We start from the raw sequence: 22046 nt of genomic DNA, 5'->3' as shown, positions 1-22046 counted from the left end.
TTACTGTAATTTAAAATAAGAGATGATTACTCCAAACAAACAGAAGTTGAGGACCAGAGGGCTCCACAGGTGAATTCTACCAGACATTTAAAGAAGAGTTGATGCCTATTCTTCTCAAACTATTCCAAAAAATAGAAGAGGAAGGAAAGCTTTCAAATGTATTCTATGAGGCTAGCATTACCCTGATCCCCAAACCAGATAAAGACACTACAAAAAAAAAAAAAATAATAATAAGAGTACAGGCCAGTATCTCTGACGAACACAGATGCAAAAATCCTCAACAAAATATTAGCAAACCGAATCCAACAACACTAAAACAATCATTTACCACAGTCAAGTGGGATTTATTCCTGGGATGCAAGGGTGGTCCAATATTTGCAAATCAATCAACATGATACATGACATCAATAAGTGAAAGGATAAAAATCATATGATCATCTCAACAGATGCATAAAAAGCATCTGACAAAGTACAACATCCATTCATGTTAAAAACCCTCAATAAGGTAGCTTTAGAGGGAACATACCTCAACATAATAAAGGTCATACAGGAGAAACCCACAGCTAGCATCATACTCAATGGTAAAAAAACTGAGAGCTTTTCTCTATGGTCAGGAACAAGACAGAGATGTCCACTCCCACTACTTTTATTCAACATAGTACTGGAAGTCCTAGCCACAGCAGTCAGAAAACAAGAAGAAATCAAAGGCATTGAAATTGGTTAAGGAAGAAGTAAAACCTTCATTATTTGCAGATGACATGGTACTATACATAGAAAACCTTAAAGATTCCACCAAAACACTACTAGAACTGATAAATAAATTCAGTAAAGTCACAAGATACAAAATCAATCTACAGAAATCTGTTGCATTTCTATACACTAATAATGAAGTGACAGAAAAATAAATTGAGAAAACAATCCAGGGAACCTGGGTGGCTCAGTCAGCTAAGCGTCTGACTTTAGCATAGGTCATGATCTCACAATCTCACATTTCATGGGTTTGAGCCCCATGTCGGGCTCTCAGCTGTCAGTGTGGAGCCCACTTGGGATACTCTGTCTCTCTCTCTCCCTCTGCCCCTTCACTGCTCCTGTGTGCGCCCTCTCTCTCTCAAAACTAAATAAACATTAAAAAAAGAAAACAATCATATTTTAATTGCACCAAAAATAATAAAATACCTAGGAATAAACTTAACCAAGAAGGTGAAAGATATGTACTCTGAGGGGTGTCTGGGGGGCTCAGTCAGTTGGGCAGACAACTCTTGATCTCCACTCAGGTCATGATCTCATGGTTTGTGGGTTCAAGCCCTGCATCAGGCTCTGTGATGCCAGGGTGGAGCCTGCTTGGGATTCTCTCTCTCTCCTTCTGTCTCTGCCCCTCCCCTGGCTCGCATGTGAGCATGCGCACGTGCTCTCTCTCTCTCAAAATTAATAAACTTAAAAAACGAAAGACAAGTACTCTGAAAACTATAAAATACTGATGAAAGAAATTGAAAATGACACAAACAAATTGAAAAATATTCCATGATCATGGATTGGAAGAATAAACATTGTTAAAATGTTTGTATTACCCAAAGCAATCTATAGACTAAATGCAACCCCCATCAAAATACCAACAGCATTTTTCACAGAACTAGAACAATCCTAAAATTTGTATCGAATCACATGAGACCATGAATAGCCAAAGAAATCTTGAAAAAGAACAAAACTGGAGGTATCACAATCCCAGATATCAAGTTATACTATAAAGCTATAGCAGGGGCGCCTGGGTGGCGCAGTCGGTTAAGCGTCCGACTTCAGCCAGGTCACGATCTCGCGGTCCGTGAGTTCGAGCCCCGCGTCAGGCTCTGGGCTGATGGCTCAGAGCCTGGAGCCTGTTTCTGATTCTGTGTCTCCCTCTCTCTCTGCCCCTCCCCCGTTCATGCTCTGTCTCTCTCTGTCCCAAAAATAAATAAACGTTGAAAAAAAAAATTTAAAGCTATAGTAAACAAAACAGTGTAATACTGGCACAAAAACAGACACATAGATCAATGAAACAGAATAGAAAGCCCAGACATAAACCCATGATTATATGGTCAATTAATCTTTGACAAAGGAGGAAAGAATATGCAATGGGAAAAAGACAGTCTCTTCAACAAATGGTGCTGGGAAAACTGGAGAGCTACATGTAAAAGAATGAAACTGGACCACTTTCTTACACCATACACAAAAACAAATTCAAAATGGATTAAAGACCTCAATGTGAGACCTAAAACCATAAAAATCCTAAAAAAGAATATAGGCAATAACTTCTTTGACATTGGCCAGAGCAACTTCTTTCTACATATGTGTCCTGAGACACGGGAAACAAAAGCAAAAATAAACTATTGGGACTACAGCAAAATAAAAAGCTTCTGTACAGCAAAGGAAATAATCAACAAAATTAAAAGGCAACCAATGGGATGGGAGAGATATTTGCAAATGACATATCAGATAAAGAGTTAGAATCCAAAAAACGAATAATCCAATTAAAAAATGGGCAGATGACATGAACAGACATTTTTCCAAGAAGACATACATACAGATGGCCAATAGACACATGAAAAGCTGTTCATCATTGCTCATCATGAGGGAAAAGCAAATCAAAACCACAATGAGGTATCACCTCATACTTGTCAGAATGGCTAAAACTGACAACACAAGAAACAAAAGGTGTTGGTGAGGATGTAGAGAAAAAGAAACATTTGTTCACCGTTGGTGGGAATGCAACTGGTACAGCCACTGTGGAAAATAGTCTGGAGGTTCCTCAAGAATTAAAAACAGAATTACCATATGATCCAGTAATCGCACTTTTGGGTATTTACCCAAAGAATACAAAAACACTAATTCAAAGAGATATATGCACTCCTAGGTTTACTACAGCATTATTTACAACAGCCAAATTAAGGAAGTAATCCAAGTGTCTATCCAATAGATGAAATAATAAAGAAGACATGGTATGTATATATACCATGGAATATAACTCAGCCATAATAAAGAATGAAATCTTGCCATTTGCAACAACATGGATGGATCTAGAGGGTACAATGAATATAAGTGAAATAAATCAATCAGAGAAAGACAAATGCCATATGATTTCACTCATATATGGAATTTAAGAAACAAAATAAATGAAAAACAAACAAACAAACAAACAAGAGACAAGCAAAAACCAGACTCTTAAACACAGAGAACAAACAGGTTGTTGCACGAGGGATGGGGGGGGGGGGGGAGGACGGGGGATTGGTGACACAGATGAAGGGGTTAAGAGTACACGTATCATGATGAGCACTGACAAATGTATAGAACTATTGAATCACTATACTGTACACCTGAGACTAATAAAACACTATATGTTAATTATACTGGAATATAAACAAATAAGTAAAAGATTATTAAAGTAATATTTATCACAAGAGAATTATAGGGTCATTAATAATGGCTGACGGCTACTGAAATCTCTAACCAAAAGCACACAGTGATGGCAACATATTTTGGTGGAGTGATTAGCAGTGTCAGCACTGGAGTAATAGCATCTGTTATGATTCCTAGCTCAGTTACTTACTAGCTATGTAAACTGGGGGAAATTACTTAACATCTTTCTCTCAGGATCTCCTTAGTAAAATGAGGATTTCTACTTAACAGCGTTGTTGTAAAGATTAGTTAATTCATGTGAAGCACTCAAAACAAAGCTTAGCTCGATAAATGTTAGATATTATTATCTGTGAAGTGACTAATGGCATGAGTACTGTTTTTTTTTTTTTTAGTTTTTTAAAACATTTATTCATTTTTGAGAGAGAGAGAGAGAGAGAGTCCGAGCACGAGTGGGGGAGGGACAGAGAGACAGGGAGACACAGAATCTGAAGCAGGCTCTAGGCTCTGAGCTGTCAGCACAGAGCCCGACCCAGGGCTTGAACTCATAAACCGTGAGATCACAACCTGAGCCGAAGTCAGTGCTTACCCGACTAAGCCACCCAAGTGCCCCCTTAGTACTGTTTTCTAGAGAACCATGTAGCAGTACAGATGATTTAATTGGTTGTGTTAACTACCCATGTAAAGGGCACTCTGTGATAGCAAATGTTGTAGTTTACCTAATACCATTCTTCCTGTTCTTGAATATAAGTATCATTCAATTCCACATTCACTTAAAAATTTTTTTTAAGTTTTTATTTATTTTTGACAGAGAGAGAGCAAGCGTGATCTGGGGAGGGGCAGAAAGAGAGGGAGACACAGAATCTGAAGCAGGCTCCAAGCTGTCAGCACAGAGCCCGACATGGGGCTCGAACCCACGAACCACGAGATCATGACCCGGGCCAAAGTCAGACGCTTAACCGACTGAGCCACCCAGGTGCCCCTCCATATTCACTTTTAATAAGTATTCTCATTAGTTAAAAAGAGACCAAAAGAGGCAGTAGGAATATTCTCTGTGGAAAATACTGGTCTGACTGATTCCTACCAAGAAAAGTTTAGTAGAGGAAAGGGGAAACATTCTCAAACCAATCTTTCTAAATTCTACTTATGCTTAATGAGATCCTCAGACCAAGGTCAATGAGCACAAGAAACAGTTATAAATCATGCCACCTGACAGACATAGACCAAGAAGCAGGAATAGGAGAGGTACAAGCATGGGGACAGGAAACCTAGGCTGATTTATTTGCATTGAGACAATTCAAGAGGGATCAGGAAACTCAGAAGATTTATAAATTCCCTGTTGCATCATAAAAGGCAGCAGTCTGACAATAGGAAGGGCAAGTTAGATTTGATGCTAGAAAAAAAGGGAAGAAAGAGTCTTATCAAATTTTTGTGAAGAATTTTCCTACATCTGGAATTGATGACAAAAAAGATGGAACAGATGGATGAAAGGAGACTGGGAGGAATCCAGATTTCCCCATATCTCCAAACCTCTGGACTTCACTTAGCTCCAAACAAGCAAAACTCATCAAAAGATGATCTATTTCTTTGTAGAATACAAAAAAAGGCTTTAAAGGGATACTAAGTAACCAGGATTTTTTTTAAAAATTCAAAATGCAATACTTACTACTTTCATAAAGTAAGCAAATCTCTATAGACAGATTTAAGCAGTCTGTTTTCTTATGCTTTATAATTGCATCTTTTAAAAATATTCCTAATGTCAGCAATTAGATAATATCACTCTAAGTAATTAATTTGTTAAAACATGGAAAATAAAGAACTTTTAGACTTCAAAACTTCAAAATTAATTTTATCTATCCATACAGTATTATAAATGAGGAAGATAAAACATAGAGAGGTAAGTTAGGCAGCTTATGGCCTGGCTTATATAAAAAACAAAAAAAAATTAATTAAATGCCAACATTCAGGTATTGAGAGATTTATAGGTGAAGAGGGTCAAAAAAAATACAAATTTCTCGGGGCACCTGGGTGGCTCAGTCAGCTAAGTATCTGACTTCAGCTCAGGTCATCATCTCACGGTCCTTGGGTTTGAGCCCCAAGTCGGGCTCTGTGCTGACAGCTCGGAGTCTGGAGCCTGCTTCAGGCTCTGTGTCTCCCTCTCTCTCTGCCCCTCCCCCACTCATGCTCTGTCTGCCTCTGTCTCAAAAAAAAAAAAAAAAAAAATAAACATTAAAAAAAAATTAAAAGAAACCACAAACTTCCAGTTACAGTATAAATAAATCCTGGGGATGTAATGTACAGCATGGTGACCACAGTTAACAATACTATGCTGTGTATTTGGAAGTTGCTGATAGCAGGTCACAAGAAAAAAAATGTGTAACTAATTGTGTGATGGATGTTAAGTAAACTTATCATGGTAATCATTTCACAGTACATACATATATCAAATTGTGCTCACACCTAAAACTAATATGTCAATTTTATCTCAAGAAAAGAGATTTATATAAATTTGTGGACTCTGAAGAAAAGAATGGATGCCTGTGTAACACAAAGCTCACATCATGTATGGCCACAAGTTGGAATTAAAACGTGGCGGCTTTTACTACTAGGAATTTATCCAAAGGATACAGGAGTGCTGGTTCATAAGGGCACATGTACCCCAATGTTTATAGCAGCGCTTTCAACAATAGCCAAATCATGGAAAGAACCCAAATGTCCATCAACTGATGAATGGATAAAGAAGATGTGGTTTATATACACAATGGAATACTACTTGGCAATGAGAAAGAATGAAATCCTGTCATTTGCAACAACGAGGATGGAACTGGAGGGTATTATGCTAAGTGAAATAAGTCAGTCAGAGAAAGACAGATATCATATGTTTTCACTCATATGTGGAAATTGAGAAACTTAACAGAAGACCATGGGGGAAGGAAAGGGGGAAAAATAGTATCTAACAGAGCTGGACGCAAACCATAAGAAACTCTTAAATACATAGAACAAACTGAAGGTTGATGGCAGGGGGTGGGGGAGAGGGGAAAATGGGTGATGGGCATCGAGGAGGGCATTTGTTGGGCTAAGCACTGGGGGTTGTATGTAAGTGAAGAATCATGAGAATCTACTCCCAAAGCCAAGAGCACAGTGTATATACACTGCATGTTAGCTAATTTGACAATAAATTATATTTAAAAAAAGAAAACATGGCTGCTTTTACAGAAAAAGCATTTGGCCCCTAGTTAATCACAGAGTCTCTCTCTCTCTTATTGTCTTACATACTTTATTCACTTCTTTAACTTAACGATATTTGCCTGGCCCATTTAGCCACAGGGTTAGGTGCTCTAAGGTATTTGACTAATACTTTGTAAACTGTAAACTGTGCATATTAGATGGTATTACTATGGTTTAAGATTATATGCTTAGCTATCAATAGAGTTGGAGCTAGAGCTCAGGTCTCTTGACACTCAGTTTGGTGTTATTTCTACTGTACCACATGGCTTCATACAACAAGAAAACCAGACAGCAACAGTTACAGAATGGGAATTCCTATATTTGAAGAAACAGCCACACCAATGAGAATAATTTGTCTTAGAATACATAAGGTTAAAAACAACTGTAGTACAAGTGAATAATTTCTTTTTCTTTTTTCCTCCCCTCCCATGTTTCAACTCATATCCAAAGGAGGATGAATGTGTGAGTGAAAAAAGGCACAGAATGAATTTGCTAATGGTTAAAAAAAAAAAAAGAAAAAGAAAAAAAGATTTCATGGCTAGGAAATTCCAAACTACAAAGATGAGTCTTGAAGTGAAGATTAAAGTAGAGATTAAGACGAGGAAATAGAAGGCAATTCCAGAGGTGAGGACAGTGAATGGAAAATGCTTTGCATCCAGTTCCTTTCAAATAAATCTGGATATCATCAGTAGGAAAAATCTAGCTGATCTTAATGTTTGTAGTGGTGTAGAGAAAGAAGTATGTATACTGAATACCTAATACAAAACAACAACAACAACTAACCCTAGAATTGAAGGGAGATAGGATAACTAAAAAGAGATTAACATTTTTATCTGACCAAATCAGAAAGGGCCACTGAATCATTAAATACTGACTGAACTGCAATCTTCTATTCTGGCAATGTCTGAATACTGTGTATTTTAACTAGACAGAAGGTTTTCACTTTCTCTGATCATAAAATAACAGTCACTATCAGGAGATAATGTCATACAGGACAGCTGAGACGTGGACATGTGTATACGGCCAATACAGGAGATAGCAGGCACAGTCAAATGCAACATCAAGGGGTTCTCCAGCAGTGCCTAACGTATATGTCTCCTCAGGAATGCCTGCCCAGTCAAGCAAAAGATACCTGGCACTATATATGTGTGGTGGACAAGTGGATACGTGAATGCTCTCTTGGGCTGGTCTCATCATCAAGAATTTAAACTGCTTAGTGAGACAGACAGATGCCTACTAAATTCTGCTTTTCACCAACAGCTACAGAGTAGCACTTGAGTTACTTCAACACTTGCTATTTATTTTCCCCTTTGTTCATTAACAGCTCAGGAGCTCTTTGTAGCTTTACCTTATTAATGTTCTCTTTCTAAAGAATGCAACACAATTTTATTGTTCTCTCTCCAATTTTAGATGCCACTTTTAAGCTAGTTTTAATACTGTGATGAATGGGTTTTTCCAGCTATTCCAGAATTAGTGACCAGGGACCAAAGCTGGGGACAAAGAAGAGCTAACCAAGCCATATTATATAGAGCTACTAAGAGGTGGCAGAAAAGGCATGACTGTCCACTAGTTCAACACGTCAGCACATACCTTTTCAGCCTGAGACAGCTGGGAGTGTGGTGCCAGGACTGGCAGAGTAGTCTTGATGGCACAGGGATCTATGTAAGTGTACACTAGGTTCCCTGTGTCCAAGCTAAGCGAGAGGGCTCAAAGAGAAGTCAATCCTAAATCCTAGTATATTCAATCCTAAACTCTGGGTAAGAGTAAAAGAAAAGGAAATTGGCATCTCGTTCCTGTCTTTGGTACCTCCTTAGGCATCAATCAGCCTTGTTGATTTGCCTTGTGCTTATCCGAGAAGGAAAAAAGAAACTGGTGATAGATGAAGAATGGACAGAGAAGTACTGAGGCAGCCTATAGATTCTCACTCTCACTATCTGGCATGGCAAGGATATAGAACTTTCCTGTGAGTCAAGTAACATTACAGAAAGCAGCCAGGTTTGTGTCTTTCAGTTACTGCTTTCCTCAAGGAATTGGGGGCCAATGTTGGTCAGAGAGGCAGCATCAGCACTGAGGACCCCAACACCAAAGGAAGCGGAAAAAAAAAAAGAGAGAATGGAACTTGTTCCTTTCCCAATGTAGGCCCCGCTTATGAGTCGAGGTAGGGAAGATGAAATCAGTTCTGCCTTATTGTCTTACCTGTTTTCTGAGGTCATAAATTAAAAGTCTTTTCTAGAGTTTAATATAAATATGGAATATTCTTCTGTCTGGATTCTTTTGTTCAGTTGTGTTTTTGAGAATCACCCGCATTGCTGTGTTTGTAGTTCATTCCTATTTATTGTTGAGCAGTATTTCATTGCATGAGCATACCACAAATTGTTTATTCATTCACTTGTGGTAGCCAACCTTCAAGACAATCTGCAAAGATCCCTGTTTACAGTTATTCACACCACTGTGTTGTTCCCTCTCACATCATAGACAGTTGGTTTATGTAATTAATAGAATAAGGTTGAAGTAATGGTATGTCACTTCTGAGATTAGACTACAAAAGACATTGTGGTTTCCGTCTTTGTTGCTCTTTTCCTCTCTCCTGGATCACATGCTCGGGGGAAGCCAGCTACCATGTACTGAGTAACCTTCTAGAAAAGCCTTAAATGGTGTAGAGCCAAGAGTCATATGGGTGAATTTGGAAGTGAATCTTGTAGTTCCAGTCAAGCATTCAGGTAGACCCGGCCAATAGCCTGACTGCAAATTCATCAGGGATCCTGAGTCAGAACAACCAGCTAAGCTGCTCCCAGATTCCTGACACTAAGATACAATGTGAGATAATAGATGTGTGTGTGTGTGTGTGTGTGTGTGTGTGTGTGTGTAAGATTTTATTTTTATTTTAAGTAATCTCTACAACCAACATGGGGCTTAAATGTACAACCAGAGATCAAGAGTCACATGCTCCACTGACTGAGCCAGCCAGGAACCCCTAAGTGTTTGGTGTTTTAAGACACTAAATTCAAGGTATTTTTTATGCAGTAACAGATAATAGATTTTGGTAACTGCCACAACAAAAACTTAAAATGTGGGAATGGCTTTGGAATTGGGCAGTGGGGTGGAAGCTGGAAGAGCTGGAAAGATTTTGAGGAGAGTGTTAGTGAAAATGTAATGTGCCTTGAATAGACTGTTAGTAGAGATACAGGTTTTGATGAGACTATCAATGGGGTCTTCAAAAGAAGTGAGCCACATGTTATGGGGATCCTTGTTAAGTAGGAGCAGAAAGTTCAGCAACAACATTACCAGCTGTAATGTGAAAAGTAAAAAACTGCACTTAACGAACTGAGTGATTTAGTTAAGGAGACTTCCAACTAGAGGCCTGAAGGTGTATCCTTGTTCGTTCTTGCTTCTTATGTAAGAGGAAAGAAAATCAATCATGTTTCCACCTCAAAGACAGCTTGGTCCTTTTTTGTGTTTATTGGGAACTTAACAAATAATAAACTTACTGGCAACACACTTCCATGACAAATTTCATTCCTATGGAAAAATCTTTAACATGAGCAAGGACCCTACTGAAATGTCTATTTTCTTGGCTAGTTAAAAGGATTTTTCATAATTTTTTTTCTTTTAGTAAAAGAAAATGATAAATCCAAAGTAATGGCTTTCACCAAACTGAGTTCATATTAATAGATGATTAGTATGTCCTCACATTATTTTAGCTCTGTTCAGAAACAACTATGCATACTACAGAGAACCAACAATAAGTCTGAAAAGTAAGAATCCAATTATTTATTATCATGCTCTAACTCAGCAGTTCTAAATGTCACTTCAGTAAGTGGGTTGGGGCCTGGGGCTAAGAATATGAAAACCAAATCTGAGTTGATGTGTTGTTTTTTTTAACATACCTGACCCATAGTTTCATTTTTCAGAACAAACTTGAGCCAGTTCTTCCCAAAACTTAGTAAATAAGAAGCAATCACATTTTTACATACAAAGCAATAGATTTACATTCTTTACCCAAAACTATGAGATAGGTAGAGGAAGACACTTCAAACAAAATAAAATTATTTAAGCTTGGCTTACATAGAATCAATATTGAAATAGCATTTTCTTTCATTGAAACTGTGATAAAAACAAAACAAAACAAAACATGTGCCTCAAAGTTGGAGTTGGAACAAATGATATTTTTTTGCACCCTAACCCTCAGTACCAAATAAAAGGAATTTACTGAACTTTCAAAAATTTATTCTCCTTTGGATCATGGATAAACATGAGAAATTTAATCCAAAAGATAGTTTATTTGGAAAGTTCCAAATGCCTGGAGTGGTTATGAGAAGTACCTTTTCAACTATAACTTCACAGTTAGCATATCATGCTACTATAATGGTAGCCTTCAATGCTATGAGGAGGAAGAGATGACATATCTCTCTTTGTCATCTGGGCCAATGGTCAGCCTTATAACATGAGAAAAGGGGTCTACAGTCAAAATAAGAACGGTGTTAACCTATACACACATTCAGTTTACTATTAACAAAAGTAATAAAATAACCCAAATAAAGGAAGCAAAAGAGAACAAGTCTATATTATAGAATAAGTTGTTTCTGAGTGAGCTATGTGGATAGAACATTGAATACTGTCATTATCAGTAACCAGCATTCTAACAAGGATAAGGAAGTCTGAAGAATGTATAGATACGGGTTTACAAATGCATGAAGGTATAATGTTAGATGCAGTAAGTGCCAATTCAAAACACAGGCCAGTTTCCTGGGCCTAATTAGTGGCTGTCAAAGTCCTTAGCACTATCCAATAAAGCAATAAATAAAAGTATCATGCAAGGTATCACATATGTCACATGTAGCTCCTTGCAAGAGACTAAAAATCTTATCTAGAGAGTGAGCAGAACTGAATAAAAGACAATTACTTAAAGTATAATTCACTTCAGATAGTTTTCATACTGTGCTTCTTGAAAATACTTGGAGCAACACTGAAGAAACTCATTTCCATCAATAACTTAGAGATTAGGGAAATAAAGTGGTCTTGTGAGGGTTAAACAAATAAAATACACACAACACAATAGAAAAGTAAGAAAGTATATGGAAACACTTGCCTGAAGAGTATAGGATTACCTCCAGTATCAATAGGGATCACCTGGGTGTACTGCAAGGCAGCAGAACTGGGACAACTGGGAAAGGATTGTGTGAACAGAAAGGGATATTCAGACTGAACAGTGAGAAGAGATCAGGAGCAGGCTCTGGTCAGCTGAGCACTGTGCAGATGAACCTTGGCATTAGTATCTGTCTGACAGCTAGCTTCCCTGAGTGATACATCTATCTGTAGGTATATATACACATCACACAGCTCTGTACTTATGTATTACTGTTCTCCAGAAGATCTTGGTTCTAACTCATCTTCAAACTTCCTGAACAGAAACAGGAGAGAGATAATAATCATTTTACTTGGGGGAAATGAAGCACAGATACACAGCAACTTATCCAAGGTTTTTCTGTATCCACTAAAATACGTATATGCATTATTTATGATTCTTCACACCTACTCAGCTAGTGAACTTAGCTATCCTTAATCTATTTATAATTCTATTTGAGCATTTTGGAAACTGACAATTTGTTGAGAATATATAAAATAAGGAGAAATTAAAATTAGTTTAGAGTTCTTAAAATGAGACAGATTGAACAATCTGAAATTGTGGGACAAATCAGTGATATATGTTTTTGCTCAATTTTCTTGTGTAGTGTGAAAGAACAGCAACTTCTTTGCCACATTAGGTGACATGAAAATTCTTATGTGACAAAATACCTAGAAATGCCGAAGTAGTTGAACATACAATAAAGAGAAGTCTCCAAGAGCCATGTTTGCTTGCACCTTTCTATCACCAGCACCTAGAAGAGGGCTTGGTACATAGTAAACACTAAATAATAATTGGCAAATGTTGCTAAAATTAATTTAGGTGAGTGTCTAGAAGGATCTGTTAACTGTAAAGGGTGTGGGTCAAGGAAGAAGAGATTCCTGGACAGCAGGGAAAATGTTAAGGGTGTCTTGAATTACAGCCACAGAGTTCCAATTAGGAACACTGATATGACGGTGTATGCTATCTGTGCTAAAGTACAGATCTACTCTTCTTATAAGCCTTTGATACCTATAGGTGATTTATGCTGTTAGCTGGTCAGTGGCCTTGATTTTACCTTCTGTGAAATGGAACTACACTATTTTTTTTTAATGTTTATTTTTGAGAGAGAGAGAGAGAGAGAGCGCGCATACAAGCAGGGGAGGGGCAGAAAGAGAGGGAGATATAGAATCCCAAGCAGGCTCCAGGCTCCGAGCTGTCAGCACAGAGCCCGCCATGACGCTCAAACCTACAAGCTGCGAGATCATGATCTGAGCCAAAGTTGGATGCTGAGCCAGCCAGGCGCCTCTGGAACTACATTATTGTTATTTTTTGTTGTTGTTGTTACTGTTTTTGTTTTCCTGGGGTAGGTTTATTTTATTTTATATGAAATTTATTGTCATATTGGTTTCCTTACAACATCCAGTGCTCATCCTAACAGGTGCCCTCCTCAAGGCCCATCACCTACTTTCCCGTCCCTCCCACCCCCCATCAACCCTCAGTTTATTCTAAGTTGGAACTACATTATTAATAACCTCTTTTCCTCACAGGAGATGTTGTTAGAAAATGATGACAATATTTTGCGAAATTTTTCTTCCAAAGGGGAGCAAGATGAATGTTCCGCGTCACATATGGCCAAATGCGAGGGTATAATAAAAGATGTGAGGCCATTCTGACTTTATAAAGATCTTTTAAAAACTCAACTGATTTTTGATGTCAGTACACCACACAGGACATTTCCTGATAGTTGTCTTAATACATCATCAATGAGAATAGTTCAGGTCTTGCAGGAGAATGAGAATATAGAAGGTATAAAGAATCACAGGTTTAATGCTGACAATGATTTTCATAATAAATTATGAATATGAGAAATTAATATTTGAGAAGAAAAGGTTAAACCTTAAAACATTTTATGTGATATAACTCAAAAGCAATGATTGATTAAAAAAAAGGAACCAATCAAAATTCTGTGCTTCTCATTATGAGTGAATTGACTTGACTACTTATCTTACTTAGACCTAATTTAGCATTATCCTATTATAGAAAGTAGAGCATTTGCCTACAGAACTCAAGAGTTGAAAAGTTCACAGTGGATAACATCATCAAGTTTCCAGGGTAATCTGTGATTATGAAAAATTAATATTTTAGAGGTAGCTACTACAGATTATTTTTCTCATTTTTGTTTTCTTCAAAAAGAAACTCAACCCGAAAAGCAACTAAATTAATTCTGTCTAAATCTCAAGTGGGTGGTCAGCTAAATATTCTTTAAGAACAATAGTTTTAAACCCATAGGACCCTGAAATGACTACTATGACTGTCTGCTCTTAGAAGGAACCTGTAATTGTTCTTTATTTCATGCATGTCATGTTCACACATGATAAGGTCAGGGATAGCAGAGCTTATGTGGGCAATTTTCTTAACCCCACATAAAGGCCAAACAAACTGGCCACAGAGGCTACCTGCTGGACAGCTGCAGGGTTAGAATATCTCTTCACTACCCGTACACTGGTCAGGGATCCAGGGGACCAAACACTCTTTTATAATCACTCTGAAGTTGGAAAGTCTCCATATATTCAGGGTGGTCAAAGTCTCTGAGAGGCTGGCTCCCAGCTGGTGCTTTTAGGAGCCATTTGCAGATGGTTCAAAGAAGGCAGGACATGAAAGTGAAGGTGCACTGTTAGAACAACAGCATGTTTAGTCCTGATAGAGTACTGCCATCTCCAAAGACAGAAAAGAAGCTAAATTATACCTCACCGTACTTTTGCAGCTTCAAGTTCATATCATTTCTCTTAGTAATTTGGAGAACAGAGTCAAATCACACCATTTCCTTTTTGTTTCAGGTTCTTCAGAGGAAGAGAGGGGAAGTATTGAAATATAAAAAATACCCTTTCCCATCTCTCAGGGGAACAAACAACTGTCATAAAAACTTAAAACAACATTGTTTGTATTATTCGAATTGCAATACAACTTTCCTAATTACCAACTGTCTGGAATTTCCATGTAAGATGGAAAGAGTAAGAAGAGAATGAACTCTGGTCCTTCCACTTAGTCCTTGTGGAAATTTAGCCAAGAAATTTAATCTTTTGGGGTCTGAGGTGCTTCATCTACATAATGGAGATAATACCATACAGAACTGTGGTGAGGATTAGATATGATGTGTATAAAGCAACTATGCCCAGCATATTATAGTCACTTGATAAGTGGTAGCTATTTTTGTAGTTATCCTATTTTCACATATTTCTGAGAACTTGTATGAGTCAGGGCTAGAAGAGGCATGTATGCAAGCAGAAAGTCACAGAACTAGAGAGTGAGAATACATGTTTGGGTGTGGTAACGTTCCTAGCCCTGACAACTTCAGGCAGGTGGGCGTTTAAACAATGATCTTCTATGATGAAACTATAAGACTTAAAAAAGATATATCAGAATGATTTTTGAAAAATGCTGTATTATAGTTCTATCACTGAAGAAACAGGTAAAAAGAAAAAGGAAGGATAAAAAATACCACTTATTCTCTTAAGTGCTCTGAGAAATATGTTCTTCCTCACAGGAGTAGAACACAATGTGCTGGCTATATAATTCTAAATACAATAGTCATACTGAAAAGTAAACAGCTATCAGAGATGACTGAGAAGGAGAGCCATAGTTACTGAAGCTCTCCCCTCCCTCAATGTAGCATGTATCACCTAGAGATAGCACAGTTCTCACTGTGAAACAGGGATCTCTGAAAGTGGAAATCTAAGTGCTATGGGTTTGCTGTGTTCTTTAATTTCACACCAACCCTGTGAGGCAGGTAACATTATCCAAATTCTATAGATGAATCTCAGAGAAATAATTTGTCTCTTTGGTAAAAGAGACAGCTAGAGAGAGGTACAATCTAGGTCTGATTAGCTTTCTGCCAGGTTGTTAACTAGGAAGACATTCATTTTCCATTTATACAATATTTGACACACAGTATATACTCAAAAAATGTGAAATAAACGGGCAAATAAATCACGTAATGCAGGGATGATTTGCTGAGACTGTCAGCAGGAAATGATGGTAAGACTACTTTCTACAGAATGGTTTTGCCAAATGTTTAGAACAACTAGTATTTTAAGCACTACCCTGTGAGCTTCTTCTTTAAGGCAAGTACTGTGTCTTTATATCCCTCATGCCTAGACAATGCTGGAATAAAAGAATATACTGTTGACATTTCATCCTAATGCAGAGGATTCCAAAATTATAGTTGTAAATGAGACTGTCTAGATTCAAACCACATCAGTTTAAGTTTGTAGCATTTACTCATAAAGTTATAGTTGACCTTTAAAAAAACAGAAACAAAAGAAAGCAAAACAAAACAAACCCAACCATGTAGCTTGTCTCAAAAAGCCCAATCTGCCCATGGCACATCTGCACAGAGCACACACAGGGGCAGAGCCAGACTTCACACTAACAGCAAATACAATATGGAGGCTATAAAATTCTTGAGGTGAAAAGAAGAAAATAATGCTGAGAGAAAGGCCATCTTGTGACAGCTGCTGTGGCTCAACAGATTGTGTTAATGCTTTCCAGGGTTCCATGTGAGTTTACATTAAATCCAGCGTGGGTGCTTGACAATCACAGCAGGGGCTTCTTCATGACTTATAATCCGAACACACTGGTTGGCACCCACCACAGCACATCTGGAGTTTGTTAGACAACCTTTAGGTTTTATTTTTTTCATTGGCTCTGGCCCCTTCCTCTGATGCAGCCTCTCCAAGTGCTGCTTTGCCATGAATGAGTCACGGAAATAAGTTACCCTGGGGTGGGTATGTAAATTGGGACCATCTTAGAGGGTGACCCCGAAATCTGTAAATCCCTTGTTGCTTCATCTCTTTCTGACAATAGGAACTGCCCATGAATGCCAAGAGCCCATCAGGCAGTGGCAGCTCCATTTACTGGAAAGCCCGGTCAACGTTGCCTGCTTCCTTGTTAGGAAATGGCCTTTAGATTGAGGCACATTCCAGCAAGTCAAGGACTAGAAGCTTTAAATTAAAACAATATTGATGCCATATCCGCTTTCCAAAAGGCCTCTCCCTTGTCTAAAAGTTAGTACACACACTTAGAAAAATTAAAGAATCAAATATCTTTGGCAAGACCGGTTCCTTCTTGCTCATAGCATCCTAGATACTCTTTGAGACAGCAGGAATATGAAACTTTACATGGAAAGAAGACAGGAAAACACTGTTAGGAAGGACTCCCAAGAACTACATTTATCTTTCTCCTTACATAGATCACATCACTATAGAATACTCAGGGCATATAGTTAGATGTAAAGGCATTAAGCCATTATTTTTAAAGATTATAAGTTCATATCTTCAACTTTCACCTACTGAAAACATATAGCCTTGAGAACCAAGTAATCAAAAGCTACTATGAATGAGATGCAGTACTCTAGTCTGCTAGACATTTTATAGAGATAGTGTGAGCAGGGGAGGAGCAGAGAGGGGGAGACAAGAATCTGAAGCAGGCTCCAGGCTCTAAGCTGTCAGCACAGAGCCTGATGTGGGGCTTGGGCTCATGAACCACAAGATCATGACCTGAGCCAAAGTCAGATGCTCAATCGACTGAGCCACCCTGGCACCCCCAGATGTCCTTAAAATTAAGCACATTCTTCCTGCTTTACTTAACCGGTATCCAAATACTGGTTGATGTCCTCTTCTTATGACAAATTATTTTAGGACACTGGAAAAGTTTCTTTTGCTTATAAATGAGCAGTGGGTTGGGTTTTCTTGCTGGTCATCTATCTATCCTGTAGAAAGGGACATCCTCAGAGAAAGACAGATACCATATGTTTTCACTCACAGGTAGATCTTGAGAAACTTAACAGAAGACCACGGGGGAGGGGAAGGGGGGAAAAAAGAGAGGGAGGGATGCAAACCATAAGAGACTCTTGGGTACTGAGAATAAACTGAGGGGTGATGGGGGGTGGGTGGGGGAGAGGGGAAAGTGGGTGATGGGCATTGAGGAGGGATGTAAATGTAGCATGTATGAACACTGGTTGGGATGAACACTGGGTGTTGTATGGAAACCAACGTGTCAATAAATTATATTTAAAAAAGAAAAAAGAAAAGAAAGGAAAAGAAAAGAAAAGGGACATCTTTTGGTATTTTCTCAGCAAAGTTGGCCACAGAAACATAAAATCTAGTTCTACACAGTTTTAATAATGGCCCACAAACAATTATTTTTATTGTGTAAATACTGATTCTTGTTAATTTGAACATTAAATATTATGTAAAAATACTATCAATTAATGATCCCCTAGAGTAGAAAAGAAGAAATTCCTTCACTTGAAAAACTCTTTCCCAGTCTTATTACTTCAGACAGAAGAGCAAATGAAGGCAGACACAACGCACAGAAAATGTATCTGAGAATAAAGGAGATGATACTAGAAGACATGACTTGTGGACACTGCAAACAGTACAAGAATGGCCAGTGAAGAGCATTAAAGATAAATAAGGGGACTTAGATTCAGCTTTCTGTTTATTTTCAAAGATTTTCCCCCCAGTTTAAAAATTGTGGTAAAATATATATAACAAAAAATTTATCATTTTAACCATTTTTAAGTATATAGTTCTGTCCACTAAGTACATTTACAACATTGTCCAACCATCAACAAAAGGGAAGTGTTTAGCTTTTATTTCCACAGGTTTTACATAAATATTAAGCATTACATTTGGGGAGGGTTTAGGTTGGAAAAGAAAAGGGCAAAACTTTGCCCCTATCTTCAGAACATACTTAGCTCTGAATAGGCTAGAATTGTTTAAGTAAAAATATGCCTTCTATACAGTGGGACTCTGGTTGGATCATTCAAAAGAAATGAGCCTTTTTCATTTCACCCGGGCAGAATTTCATTAATTTCATCCAGCTATTGCACAAGTTAAAAAATGCTCTCAGGAATGCCTGGGTGGCTCAGTTGGTTAAGCAACCAACTCTTGATTTCGGCTCAGGTCATGAGCTCATGGTTGTGGGATTGAGCCCCAGGTCGGGCTCTGTGCTGGGTGTGGAGCCTGCTTAAGATTTTCTTTCTCTCCCTCTGTTCCTTCCCAGCTTGAGCATGTGCATGCTCTCTCTCTCTCAAAAACAAAACCAAAAAAACTTTCTCATGAGAGACTTGTGACATCTCTAATTCCTAGATAAAGCCAGAGATTTGTGAAGATTAAAGTCTCTGCTTATGAAAACTAACTAGATACAAAGATCAGATGTCTAATATGAGACACAAGACCTTAAAATACAAGCTGGCAAAGATAAAGGTAGGGAACGGTGTGAAAGCTGGACCTACTGACCCTCTATGGTGGGGCCCTCCCTGGCATTTAGTTATACCTGCTGTTTGAGCTGCTGTACCAGACGATCCTTCTCCCGCTTCAGTGCAGCCACTTCCTCTTGGGTCTTTTTCTTAGAGGATGAAAGCTCCAGAAGAGCTATGTTGGCATCTTTTTCACTAATGGCAGCCAGAAGAGCTTCTTGCCTACAAAATAAGGAAAATTCCAGGGTTTTCATTTATCCTGAAAACAATCCTTTGAAGTTACTATTATTATCACACCATTTTATGGGTGATGAACCCAAAGCTCCGAGAGCTTATATAGCTTGCCCAAATTCACACCAAGTAATGGTGCAGCCAGGAATCCCACTCAGGTTTCTCTGATTGTAATGTCTTTATCACATGTTATACAGACATCTTAATAAAGAGCTCCTATAGTTATAGTTAAACTCGAAAAGTAAACAAAACTAATGACTTTTAAACTAAGAATAATACTGTCACCCATACATTTGACTCATTTAACTTATTCTTTTGATAAGCATTTGGTACCTTCCAGGCAAATTGAGGCATTACTGAAACTGAAAACATTTTTATGTACAGAGTGAATAACAAATTGTAAACATTAGTAGATAGGATTTAGAAAATCAGCCATCTGTTCTTGGAGCATTCTAAACATCCACAATTCTCTTTCTCTCATCAATGCAAATACGTTTCCAGTCATGGCTTTATTTGGCAATGATCTGTGCACTTTGAAACAATAACTTAAACCTTACAGATTCCTTGTGGTTTGGCTAAGGACTTTTTGGTTCACATCCAGAGGAAAAGAAGGTGGGATTTAAAAGAGGGGTGAACAGGAGAAATTTACAAAATAATCAGAATGAAGTTGGTGAACAATTAGTCTCACAGTCAAAAATGCATTCCTCAATAGCGCATCTTTTATTTAAGTCATCTCTAAGAAGGCAGATTTGACTTACAGGAACTATTTAAGTGGCCTGAGCTTTTGACCTAAGGAAATGCTGAATCTGAGAATGAACTGCCCAAGTTTAACCTTGCTTCTGTCTTTTGTTAAGATAATTATGCTTCAATAGCAGTCATCTGGAAGAGTTTTAGTTTAGCCACAAACTGGAAGACTATCTTTTGCATATTCTGACAAGGATTTTCTATTTTCTGGATGGGTAGGTCTGGAGAACTCTGAACAAGCAGTACTAACAAATAGAGGATATAGATCAGCTTACATCATGGAAATGAAGATTTGTTTAACCAGTCTTTGCTGTTGGAAGGAAAGAAGATTCTCAGTGACCCCAGTCTAATTTTCCACTGTCCCCACACTCTATATAATTCTAAAAAAATGGCAGATGGCTTATCTCGTGAAGTTCTAATCAACACCAAAGGGATAACAATAGTCTAAATATATCCACTGACCACTTGAAAAAAATGTTAAGTGGTGAAATGAGCTTAAAGGTGGAGGAGTTCAAGTTGGTCTCACTATGCACAATTTCCTGCTGATTGCTGTCATCTGTTCCCTTTGGGGAAGCTCAAAGACTGACAACGCTGGAATGAGAAATGTGTTTTCTCAATAAGGGTGCTGCAGCATTTCTGTGCACCAATAGTCAGAATTACACATTTAGCAGCAGGCAAATAACAGAAGATGAATGAAAGATAAATGACTGTATGCAATTAGATCAAGTAATAAGCATCTTTGCAAATGCGAGATACAAAGGTGATGGGATCTGAGTTCCATTCTGTGCTCAAGGAAAGCCTCATAATGTGAAATAGTAAACATTATTCTATGTTGGTGAAGCATCTTGACCGAATTCCAAATTCTTTTATAAATGATATGCTTGGCCAGCTAGTGCGGTACAGTTAATCTCTGGGGTAAAATGTCACATTCCCAAACTGCAATATGATATAACAGGTGACAATTCAGATTCTAAATTTTAAAATAAAGGATGTGGCACTAGAGTGTGAGCCACCACAATAATGCCTTTTTACTAAGATATATCATTTTAAATCTTTTTCTCTTTTTATATAAAATTCAAATTGAAATTTTATTATTTCATTTATGTTATTTTTTGTTAAGCATTGATAATATGCTACAAACTGCACAGAATAAAACTTCATCTCCCATACCCATTGCTCACAATCACTGAAAATTCCCTAACAGTTTAAATACCATTGTCCTTTCCATTTTAAAAGTATACCCTTGATACTGATTTCTACATGTGTATGTGCCTACAAAGGGCAATTGATAGTCCAGAATAAAATATTTTTATTATATATTGCACATATATATTGGGTAATGTCAGAATCTTTAATGAGTATATTAGTTTTTAGGTTTTTCTTTTTTTTTGGAAAGAAAGAGATAGTATTGTTCTCTTGTCTACAATTTTGGTAAATTTGAAATGGACAACTATAGGGGAGAACAACTTCATTAAAAATTCAGAAGAAAAAAATTCCAAAGAGAGGCAAGAATATTAAATGTAATAAATAGTAACAGCCATCTAATTTTTGGGAATAAGAAAAATTGTTGTTCTCTCAATACATCTGGTAGTAAAGACCATGGGGTATAGGTGAACTTACGTGGTTAAGTTTTACAGAGAGCACTCAAAAGTGTCAAAACAAAAAAATTTTAGCCAACACCCTGCTTTTCAGAGGAAATGGAATTTAGCGTGGAAAAAAAAACAAATTACAAAAATAATCTTATTTCAGTAGCCACTTAACTCTTAAATATAACTGGTTCTTTGGGAACAAAAAGGGTAACTTTGATAAAAGTAATTTGCATTCATGGAAGAACTGGAAGATACAGAAAACTATAAAGAAGAAAATAAAAATACCAGAAACAGCTCCTTTTTATTCAGAGTCAATTGCTTGAGATGTGGAAGTCACCTATTCAAAATCAAATATGGCTATTTTAAAGAAAATGAACCTTGATGAGGATTAATAATTATTGGCTTTAAGAGTCTTACTAACTCAAGTCTATCTACAGAAGAGGAAGACTGGCTAGTGAAGCACATTCTGACTTCATTTCCCATGAGCCCCGAGGGAGTA

General features: G+C 37.6%; 1 protein-coding gene across 15 annotated transcripts in view; it reads right to left on the bottom strand.

Annotated features, from left to right (window-relative positions):
- Positions 1-22046, bottom strand: part of ERC1 (ELKS/RAB6-interacting/CAST family member 1) — a 523541-nt gene that overhangs the window by 106615 nt on the left and 394880 nt on the right. For all 15 annotated transcript variants that reach the window (XM_086714405.1, XM_086714409.1, XM_086714403.1 and 12 more), the window contains one exon: positions 19061-19205. In XM_086714405.1, coding sequence (XP_086570531.1) covers positions 19061-19205 — 145 coding nt within the window. The remainder of the gene's footprint in view (positions 1-19060; positions 19206-22046) is intronic.

The sequence above is a fragment of the Puma concolor genome, chromosome B4 (assembly GCF_028749965.1).
Source record: "Puma concolor isolate L17-30 chromosome B4, mPumCon1.1.hap2, whole genome shotgun sequence".
Classification (NCBI taxonomy): domain Eukaryota; kingdom Metazoa; phylum Chordata; class Mammalia; order Carnivora; family Felidae; genus Puma; species Puma concolor.
Note: the sequence above shows the minus strand (reverse complement) of the source record. Positions and strands in the feature narration are given on the sequence as shown.